This window comes from Buteo buteo, chromosome 21 (assembly GCF_964188355.1).
Source record: "Buteo buteo chromosome 21, bButBut1.hap1.1, whole genome shotgun sequence".
In the NCBI taxonomy this organism is placed as follows: Eukaryota; Metazoa; Chordata; class Aves; order Accipitriformes; family Accipitridae; genus Buteo; species Buteo buteo.
Window position 1 is genome coordinate 23524815 of NC_134191.1, and position 24249 is coordinate 23549063.

The 24249-nt window shown below is 35.3% G+C and overlaps 2 protein-coding genes across 7 annotated transcripts in view; one reads left to right on the forward strand and one right to left on the reverse strand.

The window, feature by feature from the left end:
- MKRN2 (makorin ring finger protein 2) overlaps positions 1–24249 on the forward strand; it is a 42944-nt gene that overhangs the window by 15979 nt on the left and 2716 nt on the right. Inside the window, exon 9 of one of the 2 annotated variants that reach the window (XR_012653850.1) lies at positions 19664–19796. The exons of the other annotated variant lie outside the window; for it this stretch is intronic. The gene's annotated coding sequence lies outside the window, so the exon portion shown is untranslated. The remainder of the gene's footprint in view (positions 1–19663; positions 19797–24249) is intronic. 2 annotated transcript variants of the gene reach the window in all.
- Positions 1–24249, reverse strand: part of RAF1 (Raf-1 proto-oncogene, serine/threonine kinase) — an 80106-nt gene that overhangs the window by 2028 nt on the left and 53829 nt on the right. For 2 of the 5 annotated variants that reach the window (XM_075053091.1, XM_075053087.1), the window contains exons 2-17: positions 23766–23981; positions 22687–22799; positions 21528–21630; positions 20014–20171; positions 18931–19029; positions 17319–17472; positions 15721–15780; positions 13848–13875; positions 13629–13756; positions 12443–12560; positions 8403–8487; positions 7216–7392; positions 6150–6196; positions 4524–4642; positions 1989–2120; positions 99–233 (exon numbers count right to left, since the gene is read on the reverse strand). In XM_075053091.1, coding sequence (XP_074909192.1) covers positions 99–233; positions 1989–2120; positions 4524–4642; positions 6150–6196; positions 7216–7392; positions 8403–8487; positions 12443–12560; positions 13629–13756; positions 13848–13875; positions 15721–15780; positions 17319–17472; positions 18931–19029; positions 20014–20171; positions 21528–21630; positions 22687–22799; positions 23766–23972 — 1863 coding nt within the window. In that variant the 5' untranslated portion in view covers positions 23973–23981. The remainder of the gene's footprint in view (positions 1–98; positions 234–1988; positions 2121–4523; positions 4643–6149; positions 6197–7215; positions 7393–8402; positions 8488–12442; positions 12561–13628; positions 13757–13847; positions 13876–15720; positions 15781–17318; positions 17473–18930; positions 19030–20013; positions 20172–21527; positions 21631–22686; positions 22800–23765; positions 23982–24249) is intronic. The other 3 variants (XM_075053089.1, XM_075053088.1, XM_075053090.1) reach the window with 3 other exon arrangements.

Genomic DNA, 24249 nt, shown 5'->3' on the forward strand with positions numbered 1-24249 from the left:
CTTTATATAAACCAAAAATTTTATCTGCATAGAATGTTTTGTGTGCTAATGGCTACTTATAAAATACTCTGAAACTTCTGTGCAGAAAACACACTTACTTGTGGAAACAGAGGTCGTTCTTCTCTAACTTTCTTCAAACAATCTGCTACAAGCCTCTTCATTGCTTTGGGGCAGTTCTTGTACAATTTACTGAGGTCTGGAGAAGCATACCCTCGGCCAACCATGAAAATAATCTGAAAAAGAACAAGCAAGTAGCAGAAAACCAAAACTGTAAAAGTTGTTTCAGTGGTTGATAGCTTTAGTATCCTAAAGCGATTAAACACAAGTACCAAAGGTGCACACACAAGCAGAGCCTTGTAGATTTGTCCAAATTAGTTAACTGAAACAATGGCCCTGCTTTTGTGTAATGCAGGACATGATTAAATCAGAGCAACACCATGGTTTGAAGTGCTCAACAAGTGAAGGAACTATTGCATACAGAACAGGAGATAGATACTACATGACATGGGCATGACATGGCAATTTCCTTCAATTGAAGGCTACAATGACAAATGATCCTCAATTTAAGTAGTTATAAGCAGCCAGCTGATTTGGCACAACAGCTTAATCCATCAGTAGAACTGTATTTTCAGGTATCTCTGTAAAACATGTTGCAAAAGGAGATGTACAGCTAGAAAGTTGAAAGAGATCATCATAACTAATCACAACTAATGCAGCAAAAAAGGAAATGCTGTTTGTTTTGTTTTGAGACAAACAATAAAAGACATTATTAGTGTTCGAAAATACATTTTCTGTTTTAGTCCAAGTTAATATGGTCATCATTTAGGATTTTCAGACTTCCAGTAACCTTAATAGTTGACTATATAGTATTGATAAGATTATTATCTGGTAAAATAGTGGTAGGTTTGGTTGGTTGATGGGAGTTTGTTTGAGGGTTTTATTGGCAGGGAGCAGGGGTAAACAGAACTAACTGTGCTATTGTTTCTTTTTCAGCTAATGTTGTCTCAGGAAAAAAAAAAAAAGGTCAATAGAATGTTGCTAAAATAAGGTCTCAGTGGTGTTCTCCAGGAAATACTCTATCCCTCCCCAGAAAACTTACTTGAGGGTCAAGTGTCACATGTTTTGCAACAGTAATGATTATTAAAGCTTGCATATGATTTAAATATTATGAATTAAAACACATGCCAATATCCCAATTTGTAGACAACCTTAAAAATAAGAAAAAAATTCCTTAGCTTAACAGAACTGGCCTCTTCTGCTTGCAATTCAGACTATATAACATAACAGGGGCTAAAATCTAGTAGTTTGTCCCCATACACACACACTTCTCATTATAAGATCTTAATTTAAAAAAACAACAACACAAACCACAACTGAGATCAGCAAAACAGCGATCAAAAAGATCTAACAGTCTTAAGTTCACGCTCTACAGAATGAGTTAGCTTTACATTTGCTAAGCTAGAAAAAGCATTCATATAAAGAGAACAGTTGGTTTCTGTCCTTAATGTGCTTCTTTATAATTATTGGTTAACTGACTGGTAAGAATACAACTTAGTAAAGATTAAATAACACAAACTAACATGCAATACTAAAAGGTTTAACAATAGCCACTATATTTTTTTTCACTTAGTAAAAAGCACAGAAACCAATCTTGCTGATTTAACAGCGTATTTAACATCAGAAGGGAAATTTCACATAACCACATATATATAAACCAAGATTTTACTGATGTAGCAAAAGCTTTAACCCATGAATAAATCAACAGGGCACTTAAAATGTTTATAAAAAAAGAATTTTTTTCCTTTGAGTAACTGTCACTGTCAATATTTAAGTAAACATTCAATTACACAGATTTGCTGCTGAAACAAATCATGTTGTAAACAACATTCCAATTCTTGTTTTCATTTGTCTTTATCTTGCATTTCTTGAGGACAACAAAATGTACTATACCCAGAAATAAAACGCAGTATTCAAAGAATGTTTCTTACCTGATCTCGGTTGTTTATGTGGGAGTATGGCAACTCTCCTGTCATTAGTTCATATAATACTATTCCATAGGAGTAGACATCTGACTGAAAACTAAACGGGTTACTATCCTGCATCCGTATCACTTCTGGTGCCTGCAGAAGGAGGAAAAAAGAAATAAATTACAAGCAATATTAATAGAACTTAGAAACAGAAGACAAGAGAAGGGGAAAATATTTGGAAAGTAGAGAGAGTGAGCTCAACCAAGAATTAGTGAACAAAGGATACCTCAAAACCTTTGATGAGTTTTACCTAAGGCTCTGGAAAAGTTCAGGCAGTGCTACTCTTCATCTTATTTAAAAAACAAAAAAAATCAGCACTATTGAGAGTAAATAAAAAACCAACACTTTAATTCAATGAGTATTTTACCATTAGAAAAGTTAGTATCCCAATTTGCAAGATTTATTGACTTGTTACATCTTTCTTACAACTGAGTCTGAGTCTCTCACCATCAGTTCTTAAGCAGGTATTGATGTTAAAGGGAAAAAATGTAAAATTCTAATAGACTTAATCTCTTGTAAAATTGATACCAAAACATTTACATGAAATGTGAAAGCCAGATACAAAATAGCATATTAAAGATCAGGGAAGAAATGCAAGAGCATTCTCGCATCCATGCAAAAGAAAGCAAAATTATGAAGCTAAAGAACTTAAAAGAAACAACATTGAAAGATTTAATAAAAGAAGATATAAGCCATCAAAATGTCTTTCCTGTTAACTAAGATTTTTTTCTTCCCCCAAAAGAAGTCCCTCAGAATACTGAGCAAAGTACTAGTCAAAGTACAACAGTACAACAAAAACCCAGTAAGAGACTGTATCAACTTTCAAGGAAACAGTATCAACCTCCCCTTCTATATAATGACAACTCAGCAAAGACAGTCTATAAATGATTCAAATTTTTAAAAAACTGCAAAGGGCAAAAATGCAGGTGTTTTTTTCCCTAAGATCTGCTTCATCTATCTAGGCATACCATTAGTTTTGAATACCTTTATGGAAAGCTGTAAAAAGCTTTGGCTTTTTGGTTTGGTTTTTATGGGGTTTGTTTTGTTTTAAGAAAAAACTGTTTCTGCTTTTGTAAGTTTCTTTCAGGTGATTTGTGTATTTTATAGGTCACAAACAAATCTTAGCCAAGCATCCTGATATTCTTAATGAACACTTCCTGACTTTTCTCAAAATACAAATACTTCAGTAACAATGAAGGCTGCAAGCCTAGTAATAAAGAATAATTTTTCAAAAGGAACACCTGTTTTAAGTAACACCTGCAGCTCATTCAGTGCTAAATACTGAAAAATTTAAAACATACTAATATGTAGCATTCAGCAAGTCATTTTTATTTGGTTACACCTCCCCAAAGTACATGCACAAATGTTGCTGCATGCTCTATCCTGGGAGCCAGAAAATACTGCTGATCAGTCTACATGCTGAATTTAAGTAAACTGCATAGTACTAACAAAAATGGGTCAAGTAAAACTTCAACAAAATATTCTGAGTGCTAAATAAGACATTCTTGCATAATTTCAATTATGCCCTTTTAACCTGGTAACAGGCACTGTTCCACTTTTTCCATTTACTTTATTGAAGTCCTGCGTTTGAAAAGTTACTGAATAGATTTTCTCCAGCTGATTTTGGAAGGAAAATTGTAGAACTGCCTTTTAAGTTCTGACAGAAGTTAAACACAAAGGCAATTGTTGGGAATGTCCTCTCAGACAAGGACTTTGCAGTACCACTGCCAAAAGAAACTCCATAAACTTTCCAGCAGAACTTGAGAACTTCTGTACCTAAACTGATGTTCATCTGCTATGATTCTGAGCTGCCTCAAAACCTATTGCCACTACCTGGTGCAGGGTAGGGAGCAGTAGTGGGCCTAACAGCAGTATCTTGGCATATATGCAACATCTTACCACGGTACCAACGATGAATTACGCTCATTGCCATAACTCTGGAAGCATTCCCTATCCTTTCCCCAGTGCCCTGCCAAAGCTGCCAAATGTGCGATCAGCAAGTGTGTGAGAAGGAATGTTGCCAAGTCCCAAGCAGGGAGCAGGGGAAGAAGAGGCCACATTGAAGAACGTAAAGAAAGACAGGGTCTCACTGATCCCACAAAGCCACCATTAAGAAGATTAAAGACTGCTCTCCAGTGAGACAAGCCTGTGGTGTGGAAAGACAAGATTACAGCAGGAGAAAGGCTCTCCTCTTCCCTTGGAACTGCTCCTCACAGTTCCACTGACAGCCCTGTCTCTGCCCTAAATATTTAAAATAACTCTGAAAATTAGAAGGAGCATCCGTAGGTGAATGGTGTCTTCTCTGGACAATTAAGCACTCCAGCACTTCATTCTTCAATTTTAACTTGTCCTACAACTGGAGTAAAAGTCTACACAGTACTAACAGCATATGTTGATTCATTTAGATTTAAAGCTTTAAAATAGTGTTCAACTGACAAAACATGTATTAACTGAATGAAAGCGAGCTATTTAAAAGCAGTGAAATGTTTTGCTCACCATCCACAAGATTGAGCCAGTGGGCTGTTCCACCTGTTGAGATCCACTCCACCTGGATTTTACAGTTGCCAGACCAAAGTCTCCTATTTTCACTGTGAGGCCTTCATGAAGAAATATATCTAAACATTTGTTAAAGAAACTCTGTAGAAAACTTGAGTAAACAATTCTGAATTTTCTGACATGATTACAAAGTGTCTGGTCAGGTTATCACAAATGCAAGCCAACTATCCAAGAATATTGCTGGGTTTTGGGTTTTGTTTTGTTTTTTTAAAACCTGCTACAAGTTGTATGTTAAACAGAGGAAAAGTAATTTTATGACATTCATTTTAGCAAGTTAACATTTAAGACTAAATGAGACCAGATGTTTCAGCATTATTTGTACATTTATCTTTATGGTGAGTTAGGACAGAAATCAATTGTGTTAATTAACATCAATGACTGCAGGTACTTAAATAACTGATGTCAAGAGACACATAGGGAAACAACATAGAAGTCAACACAACTCAAAACAGAGAACTAAGAAAAAACAATTACAAGTAGAAACAAAAATCAAAATCTATTTACATAAAGCTCTCTGGCAGATCTCCAGAGATTTAGCAATGATTTAACCATTTCAACTGGAAATACACATGTCCATACTATTTGTAATCTATCTACTTAATAGATTTGTCTGTTAAAACTGTCAGCTAGCACTTTCTTTGTTGGGGTTATTTTAAGAAGATACCATTTTACAATTTAATTTAAGAATGTTTTAAGTTCAAAAAGATCATTCAGAAATGACAGACTCCTAGTTCTCATTTCCATGTCAGAAGAGTTAACTTATTTCACAAAAATGTTCATCATCATCAGGAATCACAAACTCCTGACCTCCTATATACTAAAATGATTATTTTTCTAACTTAACTGAAAATGGGAATCCCCTTACATTATGGAACTACTGAATTTGACATATTTTTTTATGATGACATTTGCAAAGCATTCTGTTCACATTTTATGAAAGGAAGTTACAACTGATGCTGCCAGGTCAATGGATGCTCTTCTTGGCAATTTCAAAAGCAGGCATTTTCAAAGGTGAAAGACATCGGCTCACAACATTTTTACTCCATATGCACTACTAGATTTATATTTTTTCAAGAAATATAGTGGGGAAAGGTTGCCTTTTCTTGAGTTTAAAGTAAGATTTTTGGCTTCATTTCTGCCAGTCATGTGATGTGAAGGTGTTTTAAATTTATTAAAAATATATGGGGAACAGTAACAAACCCCACATGTGCACACATACATCAGCATACACACACACGTATCTCCCATCAAGCAAAGAGCACAACTTCTCTCCAATACAGCATTTGAGTAACAGAGAATTGCATAAACACCATTTAAGTAAAATAAGACACTTCTGGAACACAACTATTGCACATCTTTTTTCATCTTTATCACAATAGTTTGGTAAGCAAGCACAAATGTTCTATGAAAGTCCTTGCTAAAAAGTAACTTCTTACTCACCAATCAGAATTACTCATTAGTCGTTATACACTTTTGAAACAGCTGTTTCACCCCCCCCAAAAGCTCCATATTAACAACAAATCACTCTCACATTAAAGGAAATATGATTAAGTTAGGAAAGGATACTATTGGATTTCATGTCTCTGTGGATGATATTCTTTGCATGTAAATAGCTGTAAAAGAAAAAGCAGAAAAGTGCCATTATGAAGGTTGTTCACATAAACTTAGCCTTTCAATTTACTGATAGACACTGTGACAGTTTATCACATACTCAACCATTTCATAGACCTCTTGCTTTAGTCAATTTACAGAATGTGGCTACTTTGGAAAAAGAAACGTAGCAAGCACTCACTGATGACTACTGCCTTATGCATTACAGAAAGTGGAAGCGATGCAGTAAATAAACCTCAGGAAGAGTGGCATCACTGTTATGTAACTGTATAATGCCCTAGAAAACTGGGTGCTGTCCTCACACACATGAAATTTGTATGCTATGCTAAGGTTTACTTTTTACAAACTGCTTTAATTTGCAGTCACAATATATGTCCCTAGTTTTCTGGGTGTCTGACTGGAAACCTGGGTCCTGATCTACAAAATGGATGAGCACTGACAGTGTCAGCCCATGTCAGCATCTTCTATGCTACGAACATTATAACATGGTCTGAAAGAGTAGTGAGGTGGTTACTATATCAACTCAGACATCTGGAGAATGCTTCCAAAATATATCCGAGTGTGAGTCCCATAGCCGTAGAATAGGAACAGCCATTCCCTCATCCCACAGAAGTACAATGCGTATGAATTAGTGTTTGCCAAACACTGCAATGTTATAGTAAGTAACACAGGGAAGAAGGAAAAAAAAGTTAATTCTATGTTTAGAATAGGATATCATCTAGTGCATTACAGTAAGACCTCAAGCTACAAATGAAGATAAAATACAGAAGAGCTGACTGTCAAGTGACTAGTGGTCTAACATGAACTAAGGCCATGATCCATGGGGAAAAAAAAAGAATACTAAATGAAATTAAGAATGCATACAACAGTGCTGAATTAAGGCTGCACAAAATCTTTACTTGGTATACCATTTTGATCCGTTACTATTTTAGCGCAGTAACTCCACATATTAGGGTTTGGGGAAGAGAAGGGAAACACCATTCCAAGAACAAAAATAGCCAGCATTGTTTATCCTACTCACTCCATTCCCTGTGCTGTCTGCCGAGCAATATCAATGAGCTGGAACATTTGGAACTTGGTCTCTTGAACATGCAGGTGTTTATACAGACTGCTTCCTTCACACCATTGTGTAACAATGGCCAGATTATCTTTAGTCATGTAGCCCATAAAGAGCAAAATATTAACATGCCGAGTCTTCCTAACAGAAAATAGCAGAAAAAGAAATTAGTATCTTTATGAAAAATGTTTTCAAATTCTTTTAAAAATGCATTCCTGGCTGAAGGAACATATTTCAGCTTTTGAGTCCAAAACCACGATTTTCCTGCAAACTTTTTGCTAGGTGGATGTGTGTGTAAAGTTTGGTTTTAAAAATAATAAAAATACGCCACAGTTGTGAATATATAATTTTTAATTAAAATCAGCTGATTTTCTGCTTTTTAGTTAAAATACTTCCTTTTAGTTCCAAGGAAATTATTTTAAATCAACCTTTAAGAGAAAGATGTCATGGAAATTCAAGGGTTTTGAAATTGGTAACCAACGTTCATGCTTGCAAGTGGTATTAGAAAAAGTTACTGGGGTAACAGAAATTACCCTGAAAGCTGTGAAAAAGTGACAACTTTAGATAGAAGACTGAATCCCAACAGGAAACTAAAGGGTCATTATAAACTGTGAAGGCATTAACAGATGAGAAGATAGTTCTTGTGTACTCTAACTGGTTCAGTTTCAGGATTAAAGTTACAGATTTTTAACCGGATGCTACAAAAACAGTATTTGAAAGCAGAAAACAGTTACGTAGATCAGAGTATACATTAAAAAACAAAAGGAATTATGCTGCAATTTTAAAAGGCACAGTTCAAGTACTCTGTCCAGTGATGAGAATTATGGCAGAATTTATTAATCCTCATCTTTTACTGCATGCCAAATGTGACCTGACCAGTTATGGATGTTAGTATTATTTATCTGAAAAGACAACTTTCAGAAACAGTGAAGAACCACTGAAATACTCTGAATTATGATTGCTGTCTCACAGCTCCACAACAATATTCAGAAGTATCACTCTGTGCTCTCTTTTTTATTCTTCTTCTCTGGAGATCTGCTTTTTTTTGTCTATCAAACATAGAATATTGGGCAAGATGGCTTAAAGGAGGGGTAGTAGTCAAATACAGTGCCTTGGAATAACAGAATTTAGCAATGAAACTACCAACTCACCTTAATACAGCCACTTCATTTCTGAAAGCCTGGAACTGTTCTGGGGTTGGATCTACAACCTTTAGTATCTTCACTGCTACATCCCCTGAAAATACATTTACCATAAAAGTTACTAAAAATACAGCTTTTTTTTTTTCCCCCAAAAACCAACATTAATATACAGTATATTTAGATTCCTAATCTGTGCACAGTACACCTCTACTAATTTGTACATAGGTCAAGATTTTCCAGCAGACATAATTTCCATAGTATCAAGCAATTAATTTATATGAATTTCAGTCTAATGGAAAAAGTCATTAATTGTTCACATGCTTCCCTTCTATTTTTTAACAGCTATGGCTGGCAAGAACAACACATATGCTTTTTGCACAATATGAAGCCACCAAAATCTCAAATAGTTGTTGAAAAGGAAGGTATTCTAGTGTAGGTGCGTTCTCAGCACATTATTTCAAGCACAGTCACATCAGAGTCTCTCGGCTTCCAAACAGTATCCAAAGTTTCATCACTTTCCCTTTTCTATCCGGCTTTAGCACGCATATATATACACCTTTGTATTTTTATATAATTGTTTATAGATTAAAGTTTATATGTATATATATAAAATATATATATGTATATACACACCCATCCTTTTTTAATATAAACTTTATTTAAAAAACAAACTTTATAAATTTAAATACTGCTAAATTTCAGGAATGGGAGGGATAAATCTTCTATCCAGGAACAGCAGAAAAATCATGAACGATATAACTGATTTTAGTATTTCAATAACAAATTTGGGGACTACGGAAAGCAGAATATCTTACTGTTCTTTAAGCTGATACATTATAAAATTGTAGTTAAAAGCTTCATTTGAATTGCTTTCAGTGTCAGTGCTTGCTTTAAATTTCAGTATCTGTTAAAGAGTAATACAGAGGGGAATATATGATGATCCAGTGCTATCTGTTTAGAGACTGTTTCCAAAGAATGAAGTTGTAAAAACCTTTACACAGTGTACATACAGACAACAGCAGAATTGAACTGATTCAAAAAAGGTAATAGTGGAATGAAGCCGACTGTTCTAACAAAAGTAAAAGCACTAACAGCAAGACCCACCAATTCCTGAGTGAAAGCAGCAAGCACCACATTCATTTTAACTATGGATGGACAGCATTTTAGAATTCAAGAGGGGGATAAACTTTCCTTGACACAGGAAGATGAAAGCAGCTTAGGAAAACAAAACTTCAATCTTGGTCCACATGCAGTAAAAAGATTTGAGAGGTGCTATACTCCAACATAGGCTTATCTCATAGTTCAAAGGCTGCTGCCACTTAGCATTACAGCATCATCACCTACATTAAAAAAATCCCTACAGTGACAGATTTCTCTGCTACCACAATCACTAGTTTTCTTCTTCTTAATATGGTCTCTTTTCAAAGATACATGTAAAAAAATATATTAGCATATCTCTAGAACATAACGATAACTGAATACATTAGGAATACTAACCGCTCAATTAAAAAATGTTGCCAACAAAGTATGAAAAGGATATGCAAACTGGTACTTGAAAGTTTCAGAGTACCCTGAGTGAACTGCAGTATCTTCCACTGTAGTTACCAGTTGCTTAATTTGCTGTATAATTTGAAGTCACAAAGATGCACAAATACTGAACACATTATTATACATTTATATCTTCTTCCTTTAACTTCAGTAAATGCAATATGCTTCCTATTTCATCCTCTAGCATCTTCATAAAAGAGAACCATCGCACATTTGCAGTATGCATAATGTTTTAGAACTTACAGATCTCTCTGCTTACAGACCAGAACAGGAGAATATAACTCATAGAAAGACTACACATGCAACTACTAAAATCAAAGGCTTTGAAGTAGCCAGTTCCTACTGCAACTTCTCTTGACGTACAGTGCAAGACCAATAGATGGTCTACCAGTATTTGAAGTATATTGGTATGAGGTATGCCCAGACAAGGCAAGGATGCAGCATCCACTGATTACAGGCCAAATGTTTTCATATTATTTTTCAATATATTCTCCATTATGATCCTTGCTCCACAGATGAAGAGATGTTTTTAACCTTACACTGTTCTTACTGAATCAGGTGCCACACTTTTTTTAGGCTTGATGGCATTTCCCAAGTAGTTTTTTCTACAGAAACAAATACACAATAGCACTTGTTTTGTTTAGCAGCAATCTGAAGACAAATCAGCTTCCGCCACCCCCCAACCACCAAAACCCTAGAACTGATTACCAGGGTCAAAGGGGAAATGTGAGTGTTTATGATAGGTAGTCTTCCAACCCATTTAAACTGCCTTGGTTCTCTTTCCGCCTTTTAAATTTAGAAGCATGCTACAGGACACTACAGGATCCAAATGGGGTCTGTAACAGAAGTGGTGCAAATACGAAAATTAGTACTTAACCATCAGAACAATCTGGAAAAATATGGAAGTGCAAGATACCTGTTCAACGAGACACACGCTCCTCAGAGCAAGACTCTCCTTGACACTTCATTTTTATTTTGGAAGACTAAATTAGGGAAGCTTATTGGAAACCTAATACCTTTTGCATATAGTTGTACATGATCTTCCACAGGTACTCTCCAAAGGTTCATTGCAAACAGCCTTTCACAGTTGGGCATGTTAAGAAACCCAACACCTCTAACTTAATCTAGAATTTTTACTTAAGTTTGCAGCAATCTTCCCACTTATTAATTTCATTTATCTTCACCAAAACATTTTTATTGCTGCATTTCTACTGTTAGAATAGGTTACTACAAAAAAGTCTGCAGTTTCACTAGTTTGCGCAGGGAACTCCCAGTTTCTTCAATTCCAAACAGGAAAAGACTTGCAATAAATATAAACCTTTAAATCTTTTAAGACCACACCACAAATGATGGTTACAAAGAGAAAAAAAAATTAGTAATTTAACTTCGATTTTCCTGAGAAATCAAGAAAACTATAAACAGTTAACCACAAATGAGGAACTGAATCTTATCGATACCAAGTTAGGTGACAGCTATACAGCCATCCAGTGCACACAACAGAGTTCTTTCTAAATATGTAGCTCCATGCATTTCCTGTCTAACATACCAAAGTTCTTGATACATGAAGAGTTGCTAATGTTTTATTAAAATAAAGATTAACAAGAAATTCTCATTTATTACTTTGTTTAGTGAAATCTTACTTAACCTATTTTTTCTCTTGATTTCTCTGTTCCATTTCACTTATATAATGAAAATCAATTTAACCGTTCCTGAATATTACTTTTAGCATAAGAATAGTCCTTCCATTGATGCTGACAATATTTGGGCTTTAAGACACACAAGTATTTATTCTTTAAAAATAGAGGGTGGAAGATAAGTTTCCAGATTTTTTTTGTCAGCTTATTTTATGACAATAATGCTATTTAAGTTAGGGCCTGGAGGGGTTTGTGTTTCTTTTTAAATCACAAGCCCTGAATTTGGAAACTAATTCTGTAGTTCTGCAGTGTGCCTCTTTTCAAAGTATTCCAGCTAACTTTATATCATAAACTCTCACATCAACCATTTTTTCCTTAGAAAAACTCCACAGTAAAGACAATTTATCCTTATTTCCTTTCCCTGCCACCTTGAATATAAGTTTGCTAATTAAACCACAGAGGTATTAAAAAGAAAAGGTAAACATAATTTAACATCAGGCCGTGAAATTTCCCAGCCAATTCTGCTAATTCAGCCCTGCTAATGGAAAGGGAAATCTTTTCAGAAAACAAGCTGTTGTAGAACATGGTAATAAAGAAAACAATGTTGGCTCCAATATAGTGAACATGTAGATGGCAGCTGTGAGATTCAGATTTTGATGTCTGTGAGGCAGTTGAGAGATTCAGATTTTGATGTCTGTTCTTTGCTCAATCTCCCCACTGCTAACATTAGGAAATTAGTATTTCTCATCTAGTACCTTTGGTGGTAGATAAGCACACAGCACCATTAAAACAATTTTACCTTTTTCTGGATTGCTGTCCTACCATATCAACATTTTGAGAAGATTGTAACACTTGTCAAGAACTTACCATGCCATTTGCCTTTGTAAACTGTTCCAAAAGAACCTGACCCTATTCTGGTAGAAAGCATGACTTCACTTGCTTCTATTTCCCAGTAATAACTGGAATCTCTCTGTCCACGAGGCCTCTGGAACAAAAATTAACATGGCTTTTAGTCCAAGTATTTCATCAAATATATATACACACCAAAAACAAAATAAATTCCTTCATAAAAGTTTAAGATGCACTGAAACCTCAAGGGTTTTGTCCTGCAGTTTGGACTTTTGTTCTTTGTCTCAATTTGTGAGGGGTGGTGGGTTTGTTTACATTCCCACCCCATCCCCCCCCAAAAAAGACAAAACATTATCTTGGATGGCTTGAACTGCTTAAGAAGCTATCATTAAGTTCTGCACTAGAAACTTAAACCCTGATCTTAGATCTTAAGAGGAACAAATATTTTACAATCAACTATTTAAAGACATCTGAAATATTTACAAAACTTACTGACTTTTTCAAAATTGCAATACTAAAATTCAGGAACTCATTTACATATTTTAAAGGAATAGACGAAAAAGACGAAAGCAGAATTCTCAAACGTCTAAGCGATTAACAACTGTGTGTGCCACTAAGCAACTGTACTTTCATTTTTATACCTTACAAGCCTTCAAAAAATTTGAGATATTATTCATTATTATTCTAACTTTTCTTTCTCTCCCCCCCCCCCCCAAAGTTTACATCAAGCCTTTGAGGCAAAACTTGCATTTTGTTAAATCTGTTTTTCCCCTGAGGTGTTTTGAGTAACTTTACTAGGAAAATAGTGGCATTATCAATATCCCCTTTCTATGGAAGCTATGGCTATGCAGTTCAAATAGTGATAATAAGGCTAACTTTAAACATATTAAACATATTAAAAAAGATGCAGCCCCTAAAGATTTAGAAAGGTAATCCTTGAGTCTGTACTGAAAAATAATTTCACAATACTGTCTGAAATGAATTTTCAATCAAGACCACTTTCTGGGTATTTATAATGCAAGGCAATAGTGCCATCCTTCCCAAGTTAGTTAAAATTATATTGCCGTTATATACACACACTGCAGAGCAATTCAAGATTACGATCAGCTTTTCTTGCCTTAAAGTACAGAAATTTATCCCAACACACCACTACTCCCAGCCTAGTTTAACATATTAAAAAATAATCAAGTATTACCATACTTACAATTTTGTTTTTTTCTTGTGTATTAGATCCAGGGGCTCGCTCTCTTTGGGCTGGGACTGGGGTTTTGGGCTGAGACCAGCCAGTTGGACTTATATTGTTAGGACTTCCAGACAGAGCAGAGGGTGAGGCTTAAATATAAAAATAGAAGAAAAACAATTTATGAACCAGAAAATAAACACAAAATAATAATATAAATTATTTTACTTTTTGAAACCATACCTGATTCACTATGGCTTCGAATTGCATCCTAAAACAGAAGAGATAGATAATGAAGTTAATAAATACATGAAAGCATACAAAGGAACAAGCAGAAATAGTGCTGAAATCATTCCTGACTGTTTTGGTCAAGTGCGATATGGTATTGACCAACACTCTCTAAAAGATGACAGCTTGGTTATTTTCTAGTTACAAGAATCTTATATGCAAAAAACCCATGCAATTTGTGAATTCTTACAAAACATTAAAAAAATTCACAGCATATTAAAAGGTATTACTACCAAAAAAAGAAAGGGAAGAGGGAAAAAAAGAGACACAGGACAAGAAGAAACACCAGAAATACTGTCTGCATTCCCACCACTGGATTTTTGTACATGCTTGTATTTCAGATCTGAACATAGCTCCGGTGATGGTCCTGTATATCTAGGGGACAAGTTCTCAAAAAGGTTTTGGGTTACAAGTAGGAAAACTTTTAAAAGCCCCTAAAATATTCCAAGTCAATATACATTTTGAAATACCTGTACATACTATTTCAACCCCCAAAAAAAGGAAAAAGGCTATGTCTAGCACCCTAATACAAAAACACGTAATTTTCAAAACATTTCCCCACAGATTAAAGTTTGATGATATTTGAAAAGCATGTTCTTACACAGTTCACTAGTTGGTACAGTGCGACAACTCTCACCTCATGCCACAGGCACTTTACAACACAATTCTACAGCCATGCACAAGATAAACTAAGCTCTGACAAACATGACTTTACAACTTTTCTCACCTGCTATGTATTATCCCAAAGTACATACAGGAAAGGTAAAATATCCAGGTACTGTATAAGTACAAAGCAAGAACATGCACTACAGAAATGTTAATACTGTCAAAATTAATAGAAGTCAATTCAAACTTTCTAACTAATTAGTAGAATAATAAATGTAAGATTTCATAGGAGGACAGAACAAGCCTACATTCCACCATACAGTTTTCAAATTAACTCAGATTATACTTAGTAAAAATTCTTTTATGAAATACATCATTTTAGCCAGTTAATTGCATTCTCCCAGGCTTGACTCTATATACAGAATTCTTGCAGAGTACCTCTACTCTACACCTGAGTGGATTAAAATCTGCATAAACTGCCAGTGAAGAACTCTTGCAAGTTACTACTTTTGTCCATTTTGAGGACAATAAAAATCTTTAAGAACCTGAATCAATAACAAGTGATGTTTTTTGTACGTCAGCCTGAGAACGTAACTGCTTTCAAGTAAGCTGGCAAAAGATAACTAAATGATTTAAAATTGTTCTCATGTATATGTAATTCTTATTTGAGAAAAAGGATTTTTGAACTTCAATCCTGATGTGAATATTTTCTTTTTTTGTTTATGAATCCTACAGCAAATGAACCAAAACCAGTGTTCTTTAGAGCTGTTCTTACAACATAAATAATACCATACACAGTGCTGTAGTCTGTCACCTATACTTTGATGTGAAATAAAAATAGTACTTCATGTTCTTAATCTAAGGGGTTTGTACAGTTACATTCAACAAAATAGTTTCCAGAGGAAAAAAGCCACACAATAGATGTGTTTGAGAAGGTTTTTCTTTAAAACCTCTGTGACCAAATGCATCTCTAATCCAAGCCTATTCAAATTCACACCAAATTTCATAGTAGTATGGATTCATCCAGCTAATCTAAAAATGAAGCTCTTTATCAATTTGCCGCTTCCAATTAGCATCCTCAATATTTAAGTATAAACATGCTATAAAGATTTTCATCAAATCAACTCCAGATTAAACATTTCATGTGGACACCGCCATGGCTTACAAGTTATAGCAATCCTGTTAATCACAAGAAAACAAAAGGCACCAAGAAAATACCTACTCTTCCCCTCAAACAAAATCGTCTGCACCAGGAACTGGGAGAAGCATTCAGGCTGTTATTCTAGGCCAACACAGTAAGAGATAAAAGAAAAGAACAGAGGAAGTATAAAAAAGAAATTTCTAAAAATCAAATGTTAGGATAAATGAAAGAAAAAGTAACCTAATTTCTTTGATATATGATAATTAAGTGCAGTAAAACTTTTAAGTAAGTACTCCTGTTCAAACCCAAAAGTTCACTAGTATCCATCCTTTGGTAAACCACTTTATTAAGGTGGTCTTTCTCATGTCATACTAGAGGGTCTCTATCACTTTTTTTTTGTGGTGGTATTTTTTTTTTATTTATTTATTTTTTTTAAGCCTTTTGGAAATGCAGCTCTTGTCTTTAAGACATGACTGCTATTTTTATTCAGTCCCTATGATGTTATGAAGAGACAGAATAGAAAGCATTTCTGTCTTTACTGCTATGCATAAAGGTTAAAGAAAGCAATGTTCTCCTTAAAGACTCAACACACTACAAAGTTCGATAATTCATATTCTCTTTCTTGAGTGCTTCATTATTTTTTGTGCCATAAAAGATGGTCAACCAGGCTTCTGAAGCAGTAAAAAAGGCTGTAAGCCCAAAAAAAACTAAGAGAAAGGGAGGGTACCTTCCCCCATAAAACCCAACTGACACAAAAAAACTTTATGGGGCTGCAGTGCACTTTTCTTCAGTTCCAAAGGTCCAGAGGACTTCTCTAGCACATTTCAGAGAGTCTTCACATTTCATTGAAGCCTATGAACTACCAGCTGAAGATGCAAGTAAACTCAGCAGTCAAAGACTTTTGCTTGGCCTAAACTATTCCAGAGCGAAAAAACAACAAACAGTGCTCTCTCTTAAGTCCTGCTGTTCAGCACTTTCTGCAAGCCTTTCCTGCACACCACTCCCTTATTTTGTTAAGGTTATCACAAAACAAAACAAAAGAACCACTTTAGGCCTGACTTCAAAGAATTGCCTCTCACTACTGCCAGTCTAAGGTAGGAAAAAAAAAAAAAAAGAAAAAAAAAGAAAAAGGTGCTTGAAAGCAAGTAACAGCAGAAATATTCCCAGGTACAGATGGCTTTAGCACACAAGCCCAGGATCGCTGTTAATTCCATAGAGGTATAACACAAAACATATTGCCAGTAAGCTTTGACTTGAGTATTCCAACTCTGAGAACTACATCCAGACTTACAGTACCTGTAGTCTGATTTAAAATAAACACCAGCCTCCCCAACAAATCCAGATTTTTAAGATCAAAAGAACATTTTTAGACAGGACTAATAAATATTTCTTCAGCAAAACTGAGCTTATTTTCTTTTCAGATCTGTGAAACTTGACTGTTAAGCTCTTTACAGACACCAAAAATCTTCCTAGAGCTTCAGGAATGTTGATAAAGACTACAAGAATGAACTATTAACTTTCTATGCAAATGTGTCACCTATATTCTCCATCACTCAGCCAACTAAGGCAAACAGTAAGCAAATAACAGAAAGCAAAGAAGAAAAAACAACCAGTGACTATTAGATGACCAGTCACAATTTTAGTTTCACTTTATACTATTCCCTCCCTACCAATATTACCTCAATTATCCGGCTGTCTACAGGCATTGTAGTGCTAACCATATGGACATTTGGTGTGGATGTAGATCGCTGTCTTTGGGAAAGAGAGCCCTCAGAGGAAGGATTTGATGTGTTGAATGTGAAGGCATGAGGTGTAGAATACCTGTGCTGGGAACTGAGAAGGAAAGAGAGAGAAAGGGAAAGTTGTGGTTATTTTTTCCCCCTCTTGCAATTGAAAAATACTGTTCAATGTAACCTGTGCAAAAGCAATATACACAGAATTCCAAACAGAACAGAAACTGGGACTTACACACTAACTAAACTATTTGGTCATCTGAATCATTCCCAGTTTAACTTAGGAAATAAATTAAAAAACTTGAAGATCTTGTCAGCTCACATACTTATCTAGTGTGTTTAACACAAGTCTGTTTCTGCCATTATAAATTTTGACACACTTCACCTCAATCCCAATCAAATCACATTTAATATACTGATAAAATACTGGCTCTGCTGGATTAATTCAGGTCTGTGAAATTTAAACAAACTGCTCATTTCAAGCCTGTTAAATGCGTAGCTTAAGAGCTACTTTTACTGCTAAGCCTTGAATTTGTAAAGGTTTGCAAGACTGTTCAATGGTTCGCACAGAACAGCCAGCAAGGAAGTCATGAAACCCAATATCAGTTAAAAGGAGGCCAACACTGAAATCCAGTTCAACAAAAAGTGATAAATCATAGCTAAGGTCACTCAAACCTTATTTATCCCAAATCACACAAGTATCTTAACTGAAATCAGCCAGCATTCACAAAAAGCTTAAAAAGCTATCAAGTTAATGAGTCATTGTTCAACAACACTGGAAATAAAATAAGACAGCAAAGAGAACATAAGATCAACCCCTGGTGCAGTTAAATAAAGAAATACATAGAACCATTTGCAAGTCAGCTACGTGCTCTGTGCCTCGTTCCTGAATAGGCCAAGATTTTTCAAAGGGATGTACAAAAAAGAAAAGATGGCCTGCCCTCTTCAGCCTCTAGAATTTCAAGGAAAAGAATACAGGCACAAATAGGATCAGAAGACAGGCCCCTTTGAAAGGATGGCAATTTTTATTCTAGCATTTAAAACTACAGAAATGTTCTCTTTAGATCTCAGAGTTTTCTTTAAGTGGAGAGTATTTTCAGTTTCCACTGTTCTCTCTTTAAACTCTTACCTGTCATCATAATATTAGAACCTTATTTTAGTTTATATATGCAAGTCATGCAAAACAAGTCACAAACCCTTACATGTATACTACCTGTTCAGATAAAAAAAACTTAATTCACAAAAATACCAAAGGGAGCCTTGAGTTCTCTTAGGCAGGAAAACAAAGGTCTCCAGAAAACCTTTAATACCCTCCCTTAAAATCTTAAGACTAAGAATTAAAAATATAAAAACCCAAATCAATGTTTTGCTTTAATCTAAGAACAAGAAAGGACACTAGATATAATCTATGATGAAGTGGTGTTGCCTTCTTGCACATTTATCCCAACCTTCTATAAGATTGTTCTATTTTTGAGGTGTTGGGGGTGTTTTGGTGGTTTTTTTGTTTTTTAAACAACTGTATTTCCCAAAACAGAAATGACAGGAAATACTAGCTTACCTAACAGGTATCCGGGAGACAGACTCCCGCATCCGTCTCATTGTCAAGGGAGGTAGTGCAGGGACACCACTGTCACTGATATTTGAATTTGGGAACAATCTGAAATATCAACAAAAACAATTACAATTTCAACTGCTACACTACCTCCTGTACAATGCTCTTTAAAGCTGAAAATTTAAAGGGCTGTTTCTTTCCAGCATAATTAACTTCATGAACACATTCCTATCTTTACCTATTTTTCCTCTGTGTATGGTATGACTAAACGCTGTCTTCAGACTCCCAAAGAAAATTTCCATGTGTTCCTTCTGAACTTACGATACAAATCTTTTTACAACAGACTTCAGATTTTCCTGAAAGGGTATTCGACACCAGATTTTTTACGTTCTATTAAACCCAGGTAGCACCAAGTGGTACAAGTCATCCTACATGCTAATGATTAATCAGTGTAAGAAAATGCATAACTATATGACCAAGTTTAGCTATTAAAAAAATACAATCACTAAGGCACATAAAATCAGTTCTGGGTTTTAACACTTCTGCATAAAAGGACTACTTCTAACATAATGATTTTCAACTTTTTCTAATCAATATTCGGAAAGTATTATCCTTCAGCAGTTTTCTCACCATTCCATGCATTTTCAACAGGGTGTCAAAAGTTGTGGTAGTTCTGAACACTCATGCTTCCAGCAGCTAAAAACCAACTGAATCATGACCCTTTTTTTTCTTCTAACAGAAGTGTTATGTGAGAGGAATTACTATTGCTCTGTTGAAATAGAGGACATTCTAGCAACTGCCTCGTCATTCAAGATCTTTGTTTGCTTGTCCCAGAATATTAAAATCTACAGCAAGAACAAAATGCACCTAATGTAAGTGGCCTTCTTCACCTGGGAATAGACACTCATTGCTGGCTGTTTTATGAAATCAATACACAAGTTCTGTATATTGATGAAAGTGACTACACTTCCCAACAATCCAAATTTATCTCTATTATAAGATATTAAAAAAAAACAAAACAAAACAAAAAACCCGATGCTTGTCTGTCACAGACAATTACTGTTGCTATTAAAAAGGAACAGTCCTTACAAGAGTTGCCTGATATTGCTCCAGTCGACACACATGGTTGGCACTTTAGTGCTGCAGTGTTCATGGAATTTATAACCACATGTCTGACACCGAAACCCATTTAGCAGGAACTTCTGGCAGATGTCACAGAAAGCAAGCTTTAGAAATGTCTTCCGAGCCTAGAAAACACATTAAATGATTAATCCAAGCCACTAGCTTCTCTTCATCAGCTGAGGTGAACATCTTCAGAGCTCGACATAAATAAATACCATGTTAAAATGTTATCAGTGCCCCCCAAGTGCTACTGAACTTAAAACCACACTTGAGTATTCTTGCATATATTTCCAGTTTGGTTGGAAACCTGGAAAGCTTACAAACATTTAGAGCTTTGTTTACCTGATTTTTTAATATTTTTTTTTAAAGAAAGAAAGAAAAGGAAAAGTGTTCTGTCACATTCAAAATCACTATTTTGTGCTCAGTAAGGTGACAGTTCGGTGGGCCAAGAATTGGGTTTTTGGTTTGTTTTCAGTATAACCAAGGAGGTGAAGGAGGATCAGATTGTAAGAACCACCTTGGGTTTTTTATTAGTCAAAATGCTTGTTGTGTGTTTACGACTAACCAATACTCCTTGTATAAGAAATAAATTCCTTAGTAAATAAAATAGTTTAAGGACATTCTACTTTTTTAAATGGCACCTAACTTTTTTTAAAGCTTCTGAAATACAAAGAAAGATTTAAAAGAACCAAAGCGTTTCTTCCTCCAGAGCATACTGTGGAGGAAGACTTGAAGTTTGAGCTTCTTCCAGATCTGGAGAAAAATACTAGTTTCCTGGTGATCAACTGCAGGTGATTTTCTTTGTAGTTTTCTAAAAATGTAAAGTAGAAGCAAAGCTACTTTCAGTTTTTGTAAATCAATTCTAACCTTTCTAATGGAGGTAAATGATAATCCTTTAGTTTTGCCACTTGGTGCAATATATTTCTGGGACAAAACAACAAAAAGGGTAGAATATAGGAATAGAGTTCCTTCCCAGGGAGAACAAAATAATGCACAGTGAAACTGTTAGAATTAGGCATTATCAGTTTGGTTAAAAAAAAAAAAGCTCTATTTATTTGCTCTATACTGAGCAAATAATCCATTTTTGAGAAGGAACTACAAATCTAAAATCTTTCATCCCCCCAAAAAACATTCTGTCAAATTACAAGGCAGCATTAGTTCACAAAAAACGTCATGACCTTGCAGAATTAACAGCACCCCTGTACACTCGGTACAGTTACCAACAGTCCAATGAAGCTGCTGAACTTATCCAGCTGATGAGCCAGAGACTGAAAATACAAGTTATCTCCCAGTTCTGGACTTTAAAGATGTGATATCTTAACATGACAGTTACAGAAATATATATTTATAAAAAATCACTTCAAAACCTCCCCACTGTGTTCAGAAAGCCAAAAGGTACCTAATGCCCAAAACATTCTTTGACTGAACATGTGGTTCAGTTGATACAATTTACATCAAAATACAGAAGAGGAAAAGCTTACAAAATTGTGTGTAGTGAGTGGAACATGATCAAGGAAGTCCACTTGCAGTTCCTCTCCAATCAAGGAGGCAGCATCTGTATTCCAATCCAAACGCACTTTTTTTCTGAAAGAAAGAGAAAATGGGGACAACAAAATTAATTAGGAGGTAAGAAGTCTGGCCTAATCAATGATCTATGCTTTGTGAGTTTTCTTGAGCAAACTGAAAACAAATACAAAAAAGCCTCTTAGTGAGCTATACTGCAGTGTCTTTCACTTAAAAAATTAGAAGCAACTTTGAAAACAAAGCAATTCACCTCTTTTTCTGTTTATTTTTTAACGTGTAAGTCATTTAGATATATAGATTATTTGAAATAAGACACCTAGAAGCTGTAATGGAGTCACAGAAATACCCTTATAAACAAAACATAAGAAATTATGAATGGGAGACTTAGCAACATGAAAGCCATATTACGTGCTTCAGCACTGAAGTTACTGGTGTCCCCAGAATGGACTCAGTTACATAGAGATGTAAACCCACAAATGACTGCCTCATGATTGAGGCTTAAAGGAGCATTAAGCCCAAGCCTTACGAGGTGTGAAGTTAAATGTATTAACTCCATGAGATACCTTCACTCCCTCAGCTTGTAAAAGAATCATTTGGTATTTAATAGCAGCATCCCCGGTCCTACAAAAAATAAGGAATATCTGAAGTGAGATTTAAATCCAAACATTAAAAAGTTGTAGAGGAGTGTAGAGCCTTAAAACTGAGCATACAGAGGAGACGTTCATTTAATTTGGCTAAGAATCACTAGCACTGAAGTTTACCAACTACAAATGCAAAGGAGAAATGCACCTCAAATATGAAGGCATATCACATCATTTCATCTAGAGTACAACAAAAGCCTCTGTAAGATGCTACAAGCACTTGAGTATACCCCTCAATTTTGAGCATTTTTAATATTTAGCTTTAAAACAAAAATAAATTTTTTCATACCCAGGAAGCTGAAGGAGTTGCCCTAGAGGAGGGTAAAGAAAGCAACATGGAAGTGTTCACAACCAAATTGTGCTTTTAAAAGAAACTAGCAAGAGAGAGGAAGAAATTATTATTGCTGCTATTCTAAAAAGAAGATTTTTACATTCTCTAGCTGAAAGTTTCACATATAACATTCCAGACTCTTACCCTTTTGGTTCAGCAAGAAGTCGAAAAACTGCACAGCATTCTGGCTGCAGACCTCTTACTTTAAGTGCCTTCATAAGACAGTCATGTAAGGTCATCCCATTTCGCACATTTACCTGTGACCAAAACAAATGTAGTCAGTGATTGCAGAATTTGTTTAAACGTTTTGGGGTTGGGTTTGTTTTGTTTGTTTGTTTGTTTGGGGGGGGGGGGCGGGGGGGGTGGTCATATTTTTCTCCTTTTCTTTAAAAGTTCCAGTAAAACTGCACAGCTGTTCACTTTTCAAGTTAATACATAGATAAATAAAAATTATTTGTATGATATAACAACAGACTGCTGTGCCTTCCAATTTAACTCACCACACGTTAAGCCAACCTATCAGAGGCAGGTACATTTTCTGCCGTATACATAACTATAGTGTACGTATGCAAAGAAAGTTTTGAAGTCATTTTATAAACTTTTCAATTTCTTACAATTACTAAGTTTCTAGGAAACAGGATTTTATACAGCACTCATACAAGTAGACAGACTGTAAAAGTAATAGAAATGCAGGCAAATGGAGGTACCTTAAGTATAGAAAAAGGCTTAATTTAGATTCCAGGGAACTTTGCATAAGACTACTATTAGTACACTCAGCTCCAAGAAATCTAGTAGAAGCATCCCCTCAAGAAGTTTCACTTCGGCTTTAACTACCATACTTCACTGTGGGCATCCAAGTGAAGAAAATGGTGACAGAAATGACTACATGTTTTACTTCGTGTTTTAATTCATGTTTCATGTACTTTATACAGGCATCATTGTTTAGGTCAGCCACCTACTGTCTTTTAATGTTCAATATGTAAGCAAAGTATCTTGCTCATGTATATTGGAAAAATACAGCACTGAGGTAGAGAAATACAGGTTCTGAAAATACAGATACATTGCTTTCAAAGTATGTCCTCTAGAATTAACAAACTGATAACAACACACTTAATCACAGTAAGACCTTTTGTGAAGCTTGGCATTTCTCTTACCAGATACAGTCATAGTGTTAGCAAAGGCAACAGTATGACCTTTTTTTCATTAAGGTAATATAGACTTACCACCGTGCGCTGCTTGTTGGGCAAGAAAACACGAATAGTATTACTAGTTTTGGAAGTATCTGATATTTTGCCATCATCAGATGCTCGGCGTTGATAACCAAACTGCTGAACGATAGTAGGTGAAATACAGTTTGGGCCATCAAAGACAGAATCCTTGAGTCCAAAACCATTACTGATAGTCTTCCAAGCTCCCTGAATGTGCTCCATTGATGCGGTCTAAGAAACAAAAATTGATAGAGTCAGGGAAAATCACAACATCCTTCACCATAAAGTGGTATGCTGTCTTCCTGAGACAACAGACCTCACAGCCTCTATTGAAAGCATCTGAAAACTGCATTGCCTTCTCCCTTGTGACACGATCAACCTACACATACATGGTACAGTTCACCCACATCTGCAAAATTAGCCTGAGTCTTGAAAGCATTTGACTTTCTGCACATAAACAGATCATCAGTAACATAAGCATAATTCCTCTTACTGCATC